The sequence below is a fragment of the Fusarium proliferatum genome, assembly GCF_900067095.1.
Source record: "Fusarium proliferatum ET1 genome assembly, contig: FPRO_scaffold010, whole genome shotgun sequence".
NCBI classification, from domain to species: domain Eukaryota; kingdom Fungi; phylum Ascomycota; class Sordariomycetes; order Hypocreales; family Nectriaceae; genus Fusarium; species Fusarium proliferatum.
The window spans coordinates 693,067-710,513 of record NW_022194799.1 but is presented as its reverse complement, the minus strand read 5'-3'; the positions used below and the strand labels follow the sequence as shown (position 1 = coordinate 710,513).

Here is a 17,447-nt window from a genome sequence, read left to right as displayed (position 1 = left end):
CTTCATCCAAGATCTCTCTGCGGCATCATAGGATTTGGCTGAATGACCAAACCGCTGAGGAGATCATAAGGCCCCGACGCGCCCGCAGCGAGATCCCAGTCGCCAAAATCAGTATATTCATAAACATCAGCACCATAATTGCCCATCATCGGGCTAACTTTATCATTAAGCGGCTCATTCAGATTAACCGCGAGCGAATGCTCCAGCCCGCGCAATATAGCCCCTTCCAGTCGATTAACGGCATATTGCATCGGTTGATGGCTTTTGCTCATCATGCGAAGGTTCCAGAGATACGAGTTCAAGGTTTCCTGCCAGAAATGTCGCTCCTGCGATGATAACGAAGTGACGAGAAGTAATGTGGTGAAGGAGCCGAGGAGCGAGAAGAGGTAGGGTGACGTGAAGTACCAGAACGCCTCGAGATGATCAGGTCGCAAGCTTATGACAAAAGATATGGCGCTCTGAGCTGTCTGAAGCGCAATCTGTCGAATGCTGGAGAGGACTCGATCGTCCGAGCATCGCGGTGGGAGTGCTGTAGAGCGTATCAAGCGGCGCAGCAGGGTCATTACGACGCCGTAGTAGGAGAAGTGCAGGTATCCGTGGAAGCACAGCTTGCGCTGGTAAACAACGTTCATCTGCAGTGTCGGCGGAATGCTATGGTACCAATTCGTCAACATCTCGAAGAGCGGCCGGGCTTTTTCCCACAGAATAACGGTATCTTGCTCACGACAGGTCCGCGCTGTGTAGAAGCTGGAGTAGACAACGGATAGAATCTGCGTCAACCGCACCATCTGTATAAACTGCGTCATGCCAGTCGCAGCGATAGATCTCCGGTCATCGTCGGAGCCAGACACAGAAACAGAACTAGAAACTGATCCAGAAGCGGACGCCGAAGCTGCGTGGCCTTCGCTGTCGAAATCAGAAAAATCGCCCGGTGTAAGATCGCCCACTGTCCAGTCATCGTCGTGAATATGCACAGGACGTCCGTAAGCCAATGCGGTCCAGCGATCCTGCATGAATAGCGCCCAGCTGAGCCGCTTGCGAACATTTCTCTCCCATTGCGGAATAGTCCAGTTGCTCGCATCAAGGTGAAGCCCAAGACATTGGCCGATCGCAAGCGCCTGGCAGGTGAGTCCCCATTGGAACGTGTGGTCCGGGTTGAGGGGGTCCTCGGGCTGGCACTGCAGCAGGAGGAGGGCGGCCTGGATGGAACTGAGCTTTGGGCGGTGATAAGATGCTGGTATGGCAGACCGTAGCATCCTGCGGAGGAGGGCGGCGTCAGGGGGGTTTCTGATGGAGAGCTCAGGGTCGTAGGTCCACCAGCGAATGGCGGACAGGTAGATGGCTCCGAGGAGGGCGGCGGGAATGCGTCGGTATGACTGGCTGTAGGCAAGGGTAAAGGGGTCCTTAGAGAGGATGGGATAGCATGGTTGTACGTGTCTCCAGAAGAGCTCAACGAGACTTGGGCCGTGAGGACGAACACAGCTCTCGATAGCGTCAACTTGAGAAAATGTCGGATCGCCTTCAACTGCTTTTTCGTCACGAGCCATGTGAAATGTCAAAGGATACTCCTGACCATCATCTCTCTCCAGCACGCGTCGAATAGCATGCGTGTCGAGGCTAAATTCGTGAGTCTGGGGATCGTAGGGTCGATGTCGCATTAGTATAGGTTCCATATCGCTCCCAAGACCATAAAGCTCTGCAAACCGCGTGGACGAGCATCCCATAGTGCGGTCCAGGGGACCAAGCTCAGGGACCATGACAGAGGGCGGAGCGAGAGGAATGCCGCTATCAGCAGAAGCCCTGGTCTCAGCAGGAGATAAAAATGCCTGGACCGAGGGGACGGAGTGAACAGACTGGACAGACTGGACATCGTCTCGCGACGTTTTCCGGCTCTGGCTCATGCTCCGCGCTGAAGTCTGGCTCTGGTCCTCATGGCCGACATCCTCCTGTTGTTGCAGGGAGATTGTTGTATTTGAGTTTGGGCCGGAAATACCACTACTGCCACTACCGCTGGCGACCTGGCGCTCCGGAGGATCATGCTGAAAAGTACACGGCGTGGCTCTCAGCTGGCAGTGGACGCAGTTATCGTCGCCGTCCTTTGTAACGCAGCGAGTCTTGCGCTTCCGACAGGCGTCACAGGGACGAAGACTGCGACGCTGTCGCTTGCGGGCGTTGTTCTGATAGTCCTGGGGTGTGATGATTTCCATTTGTCGAGGACGAAGGGTGAAGTTCTGCCATGTCCTGGTTGGAGAAGACGAAGAAGCTAAGAAGTAAAGGTGAGGTGAAGTGAAGTGGTGTAAGTTGTAAGTAAGCTTCTCTCTTTCTATCTCGGTGTTAAGAACCTAGAATCCACTCCCCGCTTGTACTTATTTCCCTGTCGTGTCCGTGTCTCAAGCTATCGCAGAGGTCTTGGGTCTTGGTATGGTCTTACGCAAGGCAGGGGGAAAAAAGAGGATTACACATACAACAAACAGGAACAATAGTAAGAGAGAGAAAACAACACACGACTACCGATCTTCGGTCCTTGCTTACTCGGCTCTTGGCCCTCGAACAAGCTCTCTTGGCACGAGGCTGTGTCGATAGACGAGTGACATTGAACACTATTGCCAGAGTTGTATGTATGTACAGTGAACTCGGCTCTAACGGTTTTGTTGCAGGATGGTGGTGGTGATGATCGTTTAATACAAGACAAGACAAGTTCGTCAGCCTCAAAGTCAAGTTTCAGCTCAGGATCAGGGTTTCTGACACAGAGGACGCTGAATCAGCCTGTTTCTCTCAAATGCCTTTTTCGTTTTTCTCTTGTTTATTACTTTTACGGTAGTTGTCTCGAGTGGCGGTTTTTTGTTTCATTGAATGGCTTTTTGGCTGCCACGCGCCATTTTAAGCAGATGACGGCGGTGGAGGAAAAGAGTGTAGTAGGTAGGTCACGGCCACGGCCACAGCCATGGCCACTTCGCTCGTGTTGTATCCCTGTCTGCAAGGTTTGGAACGGGACAAGCTGGTTGACCTGTCGCCTGTCGCCTGTCGCTCGGGGCCTGGGCTTGCTGGGCTGCGTGTCTCTCCCCGTGCAGAAAGCAAGTCTGCAGCAAATAAAATAGAGTTGGGCCCGTCTTTCTGGCCCATGCAATGCCCTCCCTGTGGCTTGCACACTAAGAAGGGGATCAAAGACAAAGGACCATGGCAGGCATGGAACCTGGCGCTGCTCCCTCGTGCCCAAGAAACAAGACCGGCGCCGTCTCCTTTCTTTAGGTTAGTTAGCACTCGCTCTGGAACTCAGAAACTGGCTTTTTGCTTTTTGTTGCACCAGTTCCGTGGGCTCGGGAGTTGGGGTATGCCCAATGGTCGTTAGTGGTGGTGAAGTGGTAGTGGTAGTCTAGGGGGGCGCAGGTGCCGTTGCCGCCGAGTCTTGGCAAGAGGGCGACCCTGAAAGTCTGATTTGATTACTTTCCTTGGCTGTTGATGACGTAGAATAAAGAGGATTCTTCCCCTTTGGTCCCTTTCGGATTCAACCGTCATGACCTCATCCTCCCAGAGCCTCTCAAGCCTCTCAAGCCTCTGTCTGTCAACATCTCAAATGTCAGATACGCAGACAAAATTCCAGATAGAGTTGTATTGCCAATATTCATACCACTTCGCCTCTCAGCCCGACAATCGTGGTCTATGCGTGGCTTATGTAGTATGATGCCAAGAACCTGCATCCGCACGAATGGGCCAAGCTATGATTAACAAAAAATTCAAAAGAGAAATTCAAATCTTGCAGATCATTTTTCCCTCATCCATATGCTTGCTAGTGGACCCTTGACCGCACATCAGTGGGCTCGGGCTTATCTCGACCCTGGGGCCTGGGAACTGGCATGCAACCAAACCTAAACTGCAAATATTATCGCAATATCCATACTCCCAACAACGCTATTTCCACAAGCCCTTTTTCGCAGTCCCTAATTAATTGAAACTAAGACCAACAACTTGAACTCACGCCATTCTGACATCTAACGCTTACCCTTTTCCATGCCAGTTTCTCTTGAAACAAGTTCTAGTACCCAGTCTCGACCACCCTCAGGCCATTCGCCCAAGCTTGACTAGGTCAGATCTTGGAGTGCAGTACACTCAATCGGCATGTGTTTGATTAGTTCCCTTGGAGCAGCCTCTACAATGCGCTGAAATGGTCACGTACTCCATCTTCGGGCTTGCAATTGCCATAGTGGCGTTTCGATTGGCCCCAACTCCCGGCTGAGGGATGGATTCCTTGTCGATTCTTTCGGAGATCTTTGAGGCTGTGGTCGATAAGTGTCCTAAATGCAGACTCACAGTGATCACAGCCAACCGCAGAAGCAACTCCAGCCACTGTCATCACGCAGTTACATCAGCCAGTGATGCTAAGGAACTCCCGGTCCGATAGCTCACTGGCCAAGCCCTCATGAAGATCGATGCAACAACATATCAACGAGCAAATAGCGATTCTCCTGCCCTATTCCTACCCACATCCCCGTTGAAAATCACCTCAGCGAATCGGTATTAACCCAGCTGCATATATCACCAGCACAGACCCTTAAACTACACTACCGTTGTGTAGATCCAACTTCAAAAGAACCCTCTTCACTAGCCTCATCAAGTTAGGGAGAAGCCGTTTGGTCTGTCACATCTCAAGCCAGCAAATACATGTGCAACGGCTTCGGACCTGTGATCGAAGGAAGAGTGCAGCCGCCCGGGTGCCTTTTTCCCGTTTTTCTTAACAGCCTGCGCGCCGTTCCGTGGTAATCTGCGGCTAAGGGGCTCGTGATCACCCTCGCTCGGACGTTTGGTTATTTCAACTAATGCTGCAGCATGGCTGAGGCGCCGTCTGGGCCGGAGGACAGGGACAGAAGTGGTTTTTCGAAAGGTTAACTTACTAACGGTTCTTGGTGTATGCCTATCTCTTGGCAGGCGAAATGAATTCATTCCATGTGATCACTTTGTTGTGAAGTTACTGTCAAGGAGCTATCTTGAAGTTCGTATTCTTGGATTTGCTCTTAGACACTGACTATTTTAGATCTCCTACTTAGCTGGTTTACCAGATATGTGTCTTGAACCATAAGTAGACGGTCCTTGAGGGCTACAGATGCAATATTGGGCATTTTGACTTTGTTGACATGCCTTAGGACCCTGTATTCAGAGTGCTCTAGGCAACAAGGAATATGCCCGCTTGAAATTTCGGTGATATTCCGCCGTTGTGAAACCTCGGCATTACTTTTGAGGTCCAGTCTCTGGGCTTCTGTTTCCCTTCGTATACTTGTTAGCAATTTGTCAGATACAAAGTGCTTTTATCATGAGAATAATCTCCACGTAGTTGCCGATAAGCGGACGATGAACAGGGGTATTCTACTACGTTGTCGATCACAAGAGGCCTCCTTCTTATTAATAGAGCACGGGAATAAGTGATCGACTGAGTGACGTGGAGATCTTTACAATAGTGTCAAGTTCTCGATGATCTTTTCAAAGGATTATGGTACCTACTGACGAGCCCATGATGTCGACGGAGCTGGTACAGGGTAAGCAACTTCGAGAAACGACGGTGGTCAGCCACAACTCCACTAAAGCTCTACGCCATCCGCTAACTCACCGAAGCGCACTGGTGGGCTTCTAGCCTAACCGCCCCAACACTACGAAAGCCGACATATATCGGGAAGTTATACGAGTTGCATGAAGTTTTGATACAAACGCCTCTTTTTCTTTTTATATAGACCATCGTGACGTGTTGAGTCGTGTAGTTGCGCCGGCGAAAAGCTCTGTTAGCGCACCCAGTTCTTCCTAGATCTCCACTACCCGAGACACCAGCGAAGAAAGCACTGCAAACTTATGCTAGTAAATGGATACCAACGACGATAGCATCGAATATCAGACGAATAACTAGAACCTAGCGTCGATAAACGACGGGCATGTTGCTCCGGAGGCCGCCTAAGCAACAAAGCATAGTAATCAACATATCGATCCTCTCACAAGTCAATTCAGCGCATTGACTGTCTTGATCAGCATTTTTACTAGCGATGTTGTGCAGCATAGTGACTAGACCAGAATAGGCATCTCGATATTGCATCCCAGAGCGTGACATGGGTGGAGGAAAGTGTATCAAGGAGCTAATTGGCAAGATATGTTGGGTCGCTGAAATGGGCAATTCATCAAAGGCCCGAAAGCCTGTGGCGATTCGATTAGCACATCCAGTGAGCGAGTGAGTGATTGCTCACATCAAGTCCGCGAATGTCGGAGGCGAAGACGGCGTTAGCCATGGGGGGTTTTAAGCTTAAAGACTAAAAACTGAACCGCCCCCAGAATATCAATCAAGATGATCAATCCTCAATGATCCACGACCGAGTCACGCTGTGAAGCAGGAAATGTAACCCACCTGTCATTTACTGCATTACAGGGACATTGATCAGCTGAACGATAGATAGCACGCTTGATTGACAGATAATTAGCCTTCCTGCTCACGGGCGAGTTACCTCTCCAAAACCGTTTGACCGACGCTATAAAGCCAAACCTTGCCCATCAGCATCTGTCGGACAAACCCGCCCAAGAACCTATTCTTATCATGGCGAACTCCGTCTTGGCTGATACAGATAATCTATAGCCTCTACACGTTTCTACATAGTGATAGATAATATGATAGCTACACTATAGCTGACAAGGAAGGAGAAGGAAATTGAATGAAGATATTCCCTCGGCTGGCCACTCACGTTGCCCACGTGTGTCTTGGCGATCCTTTCTCATGGAACCTTTGCGCGACCCCAAGTCTTTGATCGGCCGGGGCCGTTGTCAAAATAAAGAGGGCGACGGCCCTGTTTTCTCATGATGCTGAATTTGTCCATGTTCACCTCTTCTCTACGCGTAAGGCCCACATCATGAAGTCGTCAATTACTCTGGGTGCTCTCGCTCTGGCAGGCTTGGTCTCTGCTGAGGATGTCTTGTACAGCAAGCGATTGACCAAGCGATTCGTCGACGATGATGGGCACTATAACATGTGTATGTGACCAATTGTCTTCTGGGCGGTTCAATTGACTGATTTACGTAGCTTTCTTTCACGTCAACGACGTTCACGCGCATCTCGACGAATTCGCAAAGTCGGGCACTGACTGCGTGGATCCCAAGAAGGGTTGCTTCGGTGGCTACGCGCGCATAAAGCACACAGTCGATGGGCTTCGAAAAGATCACCCTGATAACCTGTGGCTCAATGCAGGCGATGAGTTCCAAGGCACACTGTTCTACTCGTTCTACGGTCCGTCCAAGATTGCCGAGAACCTCAACACCTTGAAGTTCGATGCCATGACGCTTGGTAACCATGAGTGGGATGGCGGTGACGAGGAGCTTGGCGAGTTTCTCCAGAACCTGACGTTCCCGGTTGTGTCTTGCAACGTCAAGAGTGAATACGAGGGACTGAACAAGACGATCAAGAATTACCAGATCTTCAAGGAGCATGACTTGGCTGTTATCGGCGTCACTACTGATACCACGCCTGGCATCTCCAAAGTCGGAAACAAGACTACCTTCCTTGACCCCATCACTGAAGTGCAAAAGTCTGTCTGGGAGATTCGAAACAAGACTGACATCAACCGCATCGTCGCTCTCACTCATATTGGCTACGATGTCGACAAGGAGCTTGCCGCAAAGACCGAGGGTCTGTCCCTCATCATCGGCGGTCACAGCCACACTCTTCTCGGCGACATGGAAAAGGCAGAGGGCGATTATCCCACGATAGTCAAGGACATCAACGGAGACGAAGTCTTTATTGTCACTGCCTACCGATGGGGTGAATATCTCGGCTCCATCGATCTGACTTTCGACAAGGACGGCAAAGCCCTCGAATACCACGGCGCTCCTATCCATCTTACCAACCAGACCGAGATGGACAAGGCTCTTAACAAGACTATCAAGGGGTGGCGCGCTCCTTTCGAGAAGTTCGCTGCTGAAGTTGTCGGAAACACAAAGGCTGAACTCGACCAGTCAACTTGCCAACAGGGAGACTGTCTTCTCGGCCAAGTCATGGCTGACGCAATGCTCGAGTACCGTCTTAACCAGAGCCGCAACGACGACGACAAGCCCGCTTTTGCCTTCATCAACGCCGGCGGAGTTCGCGCCACCATCGACGAGGGAAACATCACCCGCGGTGAAGTTCTCACTTCGTTTCCCTTCGGCAACGCAATCGTGGAGCTCACTTTCACCGGCGCTGAGCTCAAGGAGGTTTTTGAAGGTGCAGTAACAGGCGTTAACCAAAAGAACAAGAAAGAAATCACATCGTGGTTCCAGGTTTCGAAGGGTCTGAAGATCGAGTACAACCCCGACAACAAGAACGGCTCAAAGCTCGTCAACGCAACTCTCAACGGTGAAGCTTTCGAGGATAAGACAAAGTATCGCGTCGTCACTCTCGATTTCCTTGCTGGAGGCGGTGACAACTTCTTCAGTATCGATGCTAAGAACCTGGCTACTCTCGATTCGCAGGATGAGGTTCTCATTGGGTATCTTGATGCGCATAACCCTCTTGATCCTAAACTGGAGGAGCGTGTTGTTGAGACGAATGCCACGAGCAGTGAGGACGCTGAGCAGGGTGAGGCAAAGGGCAAGGGCGGAAGTGCAGGAGGAGATGGGAATGCGGCCAGTGGTGTTCACGCCTCGATCTTGAGTGCTGTGTTCGGTGTCGCGATGGTTCTGTTCACGATGTAAATGGTAGAAATGCAATTTGTATATATATAGATGACTTACAGTAGACTAATCAATAGTCTCTCAGTAATTTGCTCCAACCGATCAACAGTTGTTTGACCTATGTGTCAGTAGTTTTACCAGGTATATTCACATCCTCCTCCAATGTTCAAGCCCGCACACGCAGGAACGTCTCATAGTTCATCTGCATCTCATCCCCATCTCCATGGACCAAATAACCCTCCTCCAACCAGTCTATCTCCCTCCTCTCAAGACGAGTTTTAACCACCAACAGAATGATAAACACAACTGGAACCAAAAGCCACAGTACAAGCAGCACGGCAAGAATACCCAGGTATACCGGGACGGCGTATTCAGGATGACCCATGTTCGCGACGAGGAACAACATCTTCTAGTATGGGAGTAACGTCATGGTGGGCAGAGCTGGGTTTTTGTGCAAATTGGTGAAAGGAGACAAGCCCTTTGTTCGACGGCGGTGGGAGGCCAAGTGTTCAGGTGGGAGTGCACATTGTGCGATGGTCACTGCCATGAACAAGAGACACGGCCTTGTCAAAGAGTAACACTATCCAGAATATGACTTGGGAGGACGAACAATTTGTGATGTGACAAGGAGGGCTTTGTCTCTTGCGAACATGTCACCGAGATGAGTGTGGGATTAATCAGGTCAAGCTGTTTGAAAGACAAGAGACGTGGAAAATGGACGTTATTAGGCTAGACTGAAACAAATACATAGAAACAGAACAACCTCATCCTGGCATTTGACATTCATTCATTCATGTATCCACCCATCTTAGTAAGTATAGCGGAAATCGGCAGAAGCGCCCTCCTGGAATATTTGTCAGTGATATTGTCATGTCAGCACGAGGGGTCTTACTCACATCATGGGCCTCCAACACCTTCTCACCCCGATCGGCCTTGGCATTCAGCCTCTTGAAATCCAAGTCACAGAGACAGACGAGGATGACAGTGACAAGACAGCAGGCGATGCAAGCCCACATACCAGGCTTGTACCCCGTGAGCTTGTCCTGCTCGCGGAACACCAGACTGCCCGCAATACCGCCAAAACCACCAAAGCCGACGAGAGTCGCGCTGCAGAAAGCTCGCTTCCACTGACCGCGGATGTTGTTGGCCTGGAAGGACATGGCAGTTGGGATGTTGCTGTTGGCACCGGCGGTGACGAGGAAGACACCGAAGTAGCGGACGTTCGCACTCTCGGCCCAGCCCATGATGGGGAGTCCGATGAGGCAGAGAAGCATGTTGAAGAGGATCATGGGGCCTCGGACGTGATACTTGTCGCCAACCCAAGCAGTTGCGAACATGACGATACCAGCAAAGGCATAGGGAGGCGCAACGAGACACTGAGCTGCTCCGACGCTGAAACCCATGTTTCCGACGAGGATGATGGGGAGGGTGTAAGCAAGGGCGTAGCTGATGGTGGTGGTATCGAAGAAGATCATAGCATAGGCCCATACCTTCCAGTCGGCACCGCCTCGAATGAACTTGCTGAACTGGAAGGGAGGGACCTCAGTGTCACCACGATCACGGCGAATACGATCGACGACCCATTGGCGCTCACGGCTACCGAGGAACGACCATGTCTTGCGCTTGGAGTCGGGGAAGTCGACGAGGAGCCAGTATCCAGCAATACCGAGGGCGATCGTGAGAGTACCTTCGATGATGAAAATCCAGCGCCAGCCAGTGAGATTCTCTCGACCGTTGAGTTGCATGAGCTATAGTGCGTGAGTAAGAGTGCGACGTGGGTTCGGGGGTGAGACGTACACCATAGGCGAGAATACCAGAGAAAGCAGAAGCGACGCAACCAAGAAGATAGAAGACAGAGTATCGCTTTCCAACCTCATCTGGGATTATGTATTAGTGCTGATTTGCTTGAAGCCGTCAAGATACTCACATCGGGTGTACCATGTGCTGAGAAGATAGACACAGCTGGGGAAGAAACCAGCCTCGAAGAAACCAAGAACCGCTCGGAGAGCTGCAAGCTGAGGGAACTTCTTGACGAATCCCATACCAACCATGACAGCACCCCACATCATAGTGATGAGAGCCAGATGAATACGGGGACCGACTTTGCGGATGAGGACAGTCGACGGTGGCTGAAAGATGACGTAGGGGATGAAGAAGACCAAGTTGGCGATGTTCTACCACGATTGTCAGTTGATTGTTGCTCTCCAAAATGAAGAGAACAGGACTTACGTATCGGAAGCCAGTGAGCTGCAGCTCAACACTCATGCCCGCAATGTTGGCAGCACTCATATTGGTTCGGTCCATAAGCGAAACACAATACATGGCACCAACAGTCACGACGAGTCGACGATCAATTCGTCGAATGATGCTGCGCTGCTCCTCCTGCGTGAAGCCATGGTCATGATCGATCTCAGAGCTGACCTTGCTAGGAGCCTGATCGAGATGATTGAACTCGGCCTGCTTCTCGACGCCGTCGTCACCATTGGTAGTTCGATCCATGGTTGGCTGCGTAGATCTGAAAGGGGGTGATGAAGTTCAAGCTTGGGCGGGAGCAGGTTGAAAAAGGAGGAGGGAAAAAGAAGAAGAAGAAGTAGAAGTTCCTGTTACACAGTTTCCAGGAGGAGAAAAAGTGCTGGGCAGTGGCCCCCTTTTGAGAAGGAGAGGAAAAAAGGTGGACTTGATAGTGCAGAATGTGAGAGAAAACCAGGTTCAGGCTCTGGTTCCACGGAAGATGCAAGCTATTCTCTGCTTGTCTTACCTCCGAGTCTTTTCTTTCTGTGTCTCGCTGCTCTTTTTGTCTCCAGTTTATTTCTGGTCTTTTCGTCCACGATCATCGCCCTCTTATATATACGCATTTTCCCCCCTTCCCCTCCCCCCATTCTATGGGGTCATACATCTCGATATCGAACCAATCCTACTGAACCTCGGGTGGCGGTCAATGCCAAGCAGAAAGTCACATAAAGAGCACACCCCTTGGTCTTGGCCTTGGTCTTTGGGAACAGAGCTTGTTCGACTCGTTTACGCCAGCTTCCCCCGCAAGATCTACCTGCTACCGTCGCTTGCTCCACCAAGAAATCTGGGGTGTGGACATGGGAAAAGACGACTTTGCGGGGTAGGTAGGCAGGCTGGGTATTGCGGTATAGCTGCTACGCCCGGAGGATTGCCTGTTTTGGGGCGAGATGCGATGGAGGGCTTGTCACTGAGGGTCCCCCCAGTGCATCATCAGCAGGACAAGAAAGATTGAGAGGGCTTGCCATAGTACGGTCTTGGCTGTTTGTGCGGTAGCCCGCTTTCAGGTCAAGTGTGATTGAGTTTTACAGGCTCCCTTGTCTTTGGGAAAACGGAGAAATTTGGGAATTAAAGTGTGTGGTCTTTGGCTGTGGAATTCGATCGTTACACTACCGCCTTGTGTGTTGCATGGGTTGAGCCTCGAAGCGAGCATTGGCAATGGATCCATTGCTTGCGTTATCATGTAGCATTGACGAGTGACCAACGTAGCTCAACTCATCTGGTATACATAAGTACGCTGTCCTACTATTGACTGTACCAGTATTGCTAGGAAACACAAAGAGGTCGGACCATCGCTCTCTCACTTACGCCAGTAAGGCCCCCCTCCCTACCTTACCGCAAGCCACACCTCCTTTTTCTTTTTTAAATCAGATAGAGTAAATCGTGTGCTGGTCAGTCTAATTCCGTCGCCGATACCTAAAACAACACCTTAACTTAATTATTCTCCTCTCGACACACTCGATTCAGCGCTACTCAGTCCTCCCCCGCGTTCTCCCCCACCCCCGCATCGACTCTCACCTCCCGAACCAATAACGGCTCATAGAGCGACCTTGGATGCCGAGGCTCCTCTCCAATTTCGACTCTAGAGGTCAAGCTTAAGTTCCAAACCTGAATTCCTAGCCTCTCGTTGGGCGCTTCCGCGGCGACGCTAATTTATGGTTGTTTTGACCTGGACTCATCGCTGAGCTGTCACCGTCGAGGGCTTGCAGTAGAGTAGACACACAGACAGACAATATCCAGGGTTAGCTTCGTTGAAGCAGTGATTTCTTTTTGGGGCAATCCTTGCGGGTCGTTGGCTTGGCTGTCGGCACGCACCGAAAGATATCCAGTGATATCCTTTCGCAGTTCTAGATTCCAGTAGTCAAAATGTGTCATTCAACGCTTTGCCATATACCACACTCTAGCTGAACCATCAAGAATGCCCATATCTCGGACACTGCCCGAATCCTTACACGCGTCATCTCATCATGTCGTATCCTTCTCTCTCATGTCCCGTCCCAGACCAGTTTGCGCCTCGGTATCTCATCCACACCGTAAAAATTACCAAAAAAGATCAAATCCAAGCCAGAACGTACGTCCCGTCCACACCTTCAGTATCTCGTCTTGTACCCTGTCTGATTCATCTCGAAGGATTTGTGCAACCTTCAACGTTCATGCAATCATCCAGTTCATTTTACCTGCGGCGGCCAAGCACCGAGTCCTATAATCTTATTTGCTTGTTCCTGACCGAGCCTCGGCTCACGTTCAACGAAACGCGGATGACACAGTCGAGAAGGACTTCTTGATGTTGTGCCAGATTAACGCAGCGGTACCAACAACCGCACAGATCTGAAGAATCTCCCAGGGCTTTCGAGTCTTGACCTCGGTCTCGATGTAGTCGATCTTGCTACCAGCCATACGGGGGAATCGACCGGTTGTCAGGTACTCTTCCATGAGCGCATCCTTCTTGTACCACTCCTCACGCAACCAGAGCTCAAAGGCCTTCTGGTCGTGAAGGGGCATATCGCTGATTTTGAAGCGGCGCCAGTGGAAGTTGACCGACTTAGGGGCCCGACCTTGAAAGTAGGTGCTCACCAAACCAAAATATTCCTCACCGAATCCACCTCGGCTAGACGCGTCCGTCAGTCGACAGTTACAATGCTGTGTAACGGGGCTTCAGGTTACAACTTACGGAATTCCCTCATATGCGACCGTGCAGTCGTAGACGTAGTCAATGCTTCCCTTGAGCTCATTCAGGCAAAAGAACATGCCAGTACTTCGTGGAAGCATGACATGGTCTGGATCCTTGAGGTCGTTCTTGGCAGCCCAGCCAGCCGACTTTCTACGCCCATTATTGGAAAGATTCGTGCCTTCGGGGAACAAGAGCAGCCACATGGGGTCCATATACGACTTTCCATTGGGATCAACCTTGCGTTGTTTGAGTTTGTTGAGGCGGTAGGCCAAACGGGGCTGATCCGAGGCCATCTTTCGCGACATGAAGATGAATCCGTAGAAGCGCATTCCCCATCCAATGAAAGGGATGTGCTTGAGGGATTCCTTGAGGATGATGTAGATATGCCCATGCATGCCAGGAGAATTAGCGTAAGCAATCCACCAGAGATATAGCCAGTCAGTATAGATCTGCGCAAGTGTCAGTTTCCATCAACCTCTTGAAAAGCAAACTACCGTACTTGATGGTTGGCAATCATCACCAAACGCTCAGGGAACTCGAACTGAACTCCTCCATCGGGCCGCAGCTTGATCTGACCGGCGACCGACTCGTCACCGCTGATTCGAATGGTGGTCGGGCCCCAGATTTGGGTCATGGAAGTTGTAGTAAGACAAAAAGATTGTTTCGTCATAGCCATGTAAGCGTAGTACCAGTCACGATTGACGAAGTACAGGGGAGAGCCGATAAGTTGGGTAAAGAAAATGCTACCGTCATGTTAGTTGCCTGTACCTGACGAGGGACTCTGCGTTCATACATCAAGCAACATGTGTTGAAGTATAGGGCGAACAAGGAGCCGCGCACAATCTGCATCAGGGCTCCATAGCTTTCTTTTCCCGAAGGATGCTCCTCCTTTGGTTTGGGCTTCTGCTTCTCTGCTAAAGACTTCTCAGCGAGACCAGCAAGTAGCTCTGGCGAAGGGATCACCGTCTCCGGTGGGCCATCGGTTTTGGTGTCAGCCATGGCGGCGTCTCTGTTTGTTTGTGTTGTCTATCAGATGTTGTTGTATGTTCTTTACGAGGTATCACGTCGATCAAAACTGAATAAACGAGGAGGCGCCTTCAGGACTGTTATATCTCGTGTCTGCCTTGTCCACGCCGTTGGAGCTAAGAGAATGCGAGGGGTCGCGTGGCACAGTCTACACAGTCAGAGACAGGAACCTAGACCTCCGACCTCGTGGCGTAGAGATAACGAGAGAAAAGAGAGTCTATTGAAGTTCAAGATGAAGAAATCTGACGAGGCTGCGAGACATTGTGCATGTGATTCAAGGTCAAAAGCCCAAGGTTACCTTAAGCTCAGCTCGAGCTTACCTTGTTGCTCTGACGTGCCTGCTTGTGGTTAGCTGTTAGCGCAGGTGACATCAGGCGGATGCGTCGGAGGGGGGATGTCCTATGACGCCTAAAGACGGTGCACGGTGGTTCACAGATGCCGATCAGATTTGGCCAATGGGAAGCTACGAATATGAGATCACTTGGCATAAAGCTGTTGGATCTGCGTTTATAGAAGCTATCTCGGGAGAGATAAGACACTTTGACAGGTCATACACGGATTTCAGCTGATCAAGGACTTCTTCCCCCAAGCCTTTAAAGTTTAAGGTCGATATTCAGGGTCTTGACAATGTGAAATGGTCCCTTGCAGCGAAAATCTTTCTTTTTCGTTCTCAAGTCGAATGTTGGAACAGGAAGGCGGTGAACATCAGCCCACCTTTAGCTCCTCAGTGCATTCTGCCAAAGCCGTCGCAAAGCCGCATGGGGCATCGCAGTAGGTCCCGTCTTCGGCGTCATCTGTAGGCAAATTTAATCAGCCTCGACGGTTTCTTTTCTTTTCACATGCCATGCCGAATTCCTGGTACCATGTCTAGAAGGTCCCTCTCACGAGGCCTGACCCTCTTGAGGCCCAATAGCAATCAACTACCGACATGCCGCTTTTTGACTCGGCCATCCACATTCACTCTGGCACCACAAACATGCCGTCTTCTATCAACAACCTCGACCCATCAAACATCCGAGATTCGCAGCATTGCAGAACTCCCGAATAGAATAAGCCCACGCTATCTCCAGAGCACAAAGCCCGGATCGTCGCTGTTATCACTGAACTGGCCCAAACCCCCTCGAAATCTCCTTATCATCCACAAGCTCTACTCAGATGCCGTCGTCGAGGCTGTCGTCAAATTCTCGACCTACCTCCATAATGAATATCCAGAAGTCAACCTCGTGTTCGAGCCACGCATCGCCCAATCCTTAAAGGGTCGTCTCGATTTTCCCATTTATGCTTCGGACTCTCGATCCAATATGGCAGACAAGATTGACATCATCGCGACTTTCGGGGGCGATGGTACTGTCCTACGAGCTGCAAGTCTCTACAAGCTCCATGGCTCTGTCCCTCCAATTCTATCGTTTAATATGGGAACACTGGGCTTCCTTGGGGAGTGGGATTTCAGAGAGTACAAAAAAGCTTGGAGGGAGACGTTTATGAGTGGCAGTGACGTCGCTACCCGTGAGGCCAACTACCCTCGAGGTGATTGGGACAAGACAAGTCCAGTGTCATACACAGCATGGGAAAGGCATAAGGGCAAAAGCATGGGAGCCCAACGAGCATCCAAGGTGTTACTCCGTCACCGCATCAAGGCTGATGTGTTTGATCCGTCTGGCAACAATATCAATCATTGGTTGTCAGATACTTTGTCAAGCGAGGCAAAGACAGGGGCGAAGGCGCTAGCGGTGCCTCACGAGCCATCACCATCACTGAGAGCTATCAACGAGATCTCGGTGCATCGGGGTTCTCATCCCCATCTAGCTATCATTGATATCTACCAGAATGGTCACTTTCTTACAGAAACCACTGCTGATGGTATCTTGATCAGCACCCCTACAGGCTCAACGGCATACAGTCTAAGTGCAGGTGGTCCAATTGTTCATCCACTTGTCAAGTCGCTCCTCATTACACCCATCAGTCCTTGCAGTCTGAGTTTCCGATCCCTGGTGCTCCCGCTAGACACCAAGGTCACCCTACGAATGAGTCGCAAGAACCGCGGCCGTGAACTTGACCTGAGTATTGATGGCAAGAGGTGTGCGGGAGTGTCGCCAGGGACAGAGATTCGGGTAGAAGGCGAGTTCGTTGGACGAGCTGGTCCTGGGGAGGAGTGGCATGGCGGTGTACCATGTATGATCAGGACTGAGGATGATGATCCTTGGGTGGGTGGCTTGACTGGCCTACTCAAGTTCAATCATCCTTTTGGACGAGAACCTGGTGGAGACGATTATGCCGATTAGGCAGTGGATGTGATATGCCTATATATGGATGCACATATTGGCGATTATTTGATACCCATACGTTTGGATAATAATGAAGTCATGAGGAGAGCTGGCAATATTAGGGTGCGATAAGAATTCGAAATGCTTCTACAAGCAAGATTAAGGCTACCAATAAGCATATAGACAACTTTGAACCAATACCAAAGTAGGTCACCGACTCGTTGTTACTCCATGCGTGGTGTTCCGTAACACAGATGCAATTCGGGCTCCCTGTTCTTGAACTGCTTTCGCTGAGCTTCCAACACGAGATGGGAATAAGATGATGACAGGCTTAGGGCTGAAACTCGCAGCCAATTGCAGGAAGATGGCGCGCAGCAGTAAGCGGCGTATGCTTCAAAACTCCGGATCGGCCGAGTAGTCAAGCCATGGGCGGTCCGCGGACATGGATTCAAGCCACTCAGCGTGAGCAACTACCCTTTTCAGAGGCGACGGTAATTCAAGATGGATTCACTGCGCGCTGACAGATG

General features: G+C 50.7%; 5 protein-coding genes across 5 annotated transcripts; 2 read left to right on the top strand and 3 right to left on the bottom strand.

Moving 5' to 3' along the window:
* Window positions 1-2: 2 nt before the first annotated feature.
* Window positions 3-2,207, bottom strand: FPRO_11685 (related to DAL81-transcriptional activator for allantoin and GABA catabolic genes; the record flags this gene model as incomplete). The annotated part of the gene is made up of 1 exon (XM_031221188.1): window positions 3-2,207. The coding sequence occupies one exon, from the start codon at window positions 2,205-2,207 to the stop codon at window positions 3-5; it is 2,205 nt and encodes a 734-aa protein (XP_031086772.1).
* Window positions 2,208-6,875: 4,668 nt separating this feature from the next.
* On the top strand, window positions 6,876-8,691 carry FPRO_11684 (related to 5`-nucleotidase precursor; the record flags this gene model as incomplete). Its single annotated transcript, XM_031221187.1, has 2 exons — window positions 6,876-6,996; window positions 7,046-8,691. 2 exons carry the CDS (start codon window positions 6,876-6,878, stop codon window positions 8,689-8,691), a joined length of 1,767 nt encoding a protein of 588 aa, XP_031086771.1.
* A 787-nt stretch (window positions 8,692-9,478) lies between these two features.
* FPRO_11683 (uncharacterized protein) lies at window positions 9,479-11,169 on the bottom strand (the record flags this gene model as incomplete). Its single annotated transcript, XM_031221186.1, has 5 exons — window positions 9,479-9,514; window positions 9,567-10,418; window positions 10,468-10,547; window positions 10,598-10,844; window positions 10,900-11,169. 5 exons carry the CDS (start codon window positions 11,167-11,169, stop codon window positions 9,479-9,481), a joined length of 1,485 nt encoding a protein of 494 aa, XP_031086770.1.
* Window positions 11,170-13,203: 2,034 nt separating this feature from the next.
* FPRO_11682 (uncharacterized protein) lies at window positions 13,204-14,629 on the bottom strand (the record flags this gene model as incomplete). Its single annotated transcript, XM_031221185.1, has 4 exons — window positions 13,204-13,567; window positions 13,631-14,079; window positions 14,130-14,373; window positions 14,424-14,629. The coding sequence occupies 4 exons, from the start codon at window positions 14,627-14,629 to the stop codon at window positions 13,204-13,206; spliced, it is 1,263 nt and encodes a 420-aa protein (XP_031086769.1).
* Window positions 14,630-15,519: 890 nt separating this feature from the next.
* Window positions 15,520-16,938, top strand: FPRO_11681 (uncharacterized protein; the record flags this gene model as incomplete). The annotated part of the gene is made up of 1 exon (XM_031221184.1): window positions 15,520-16,938. The coding sequence occupies one exon, from the start codon at window positions 15,520-15,522 to the stop codon at window positions 16,936-16,938; it is 1,419 nt and encodes a 472-aa protein (XP_031086768.1).
* Between the last annotated feature and the right edge of the window lie 509 nt (window positions 16,939-17,447).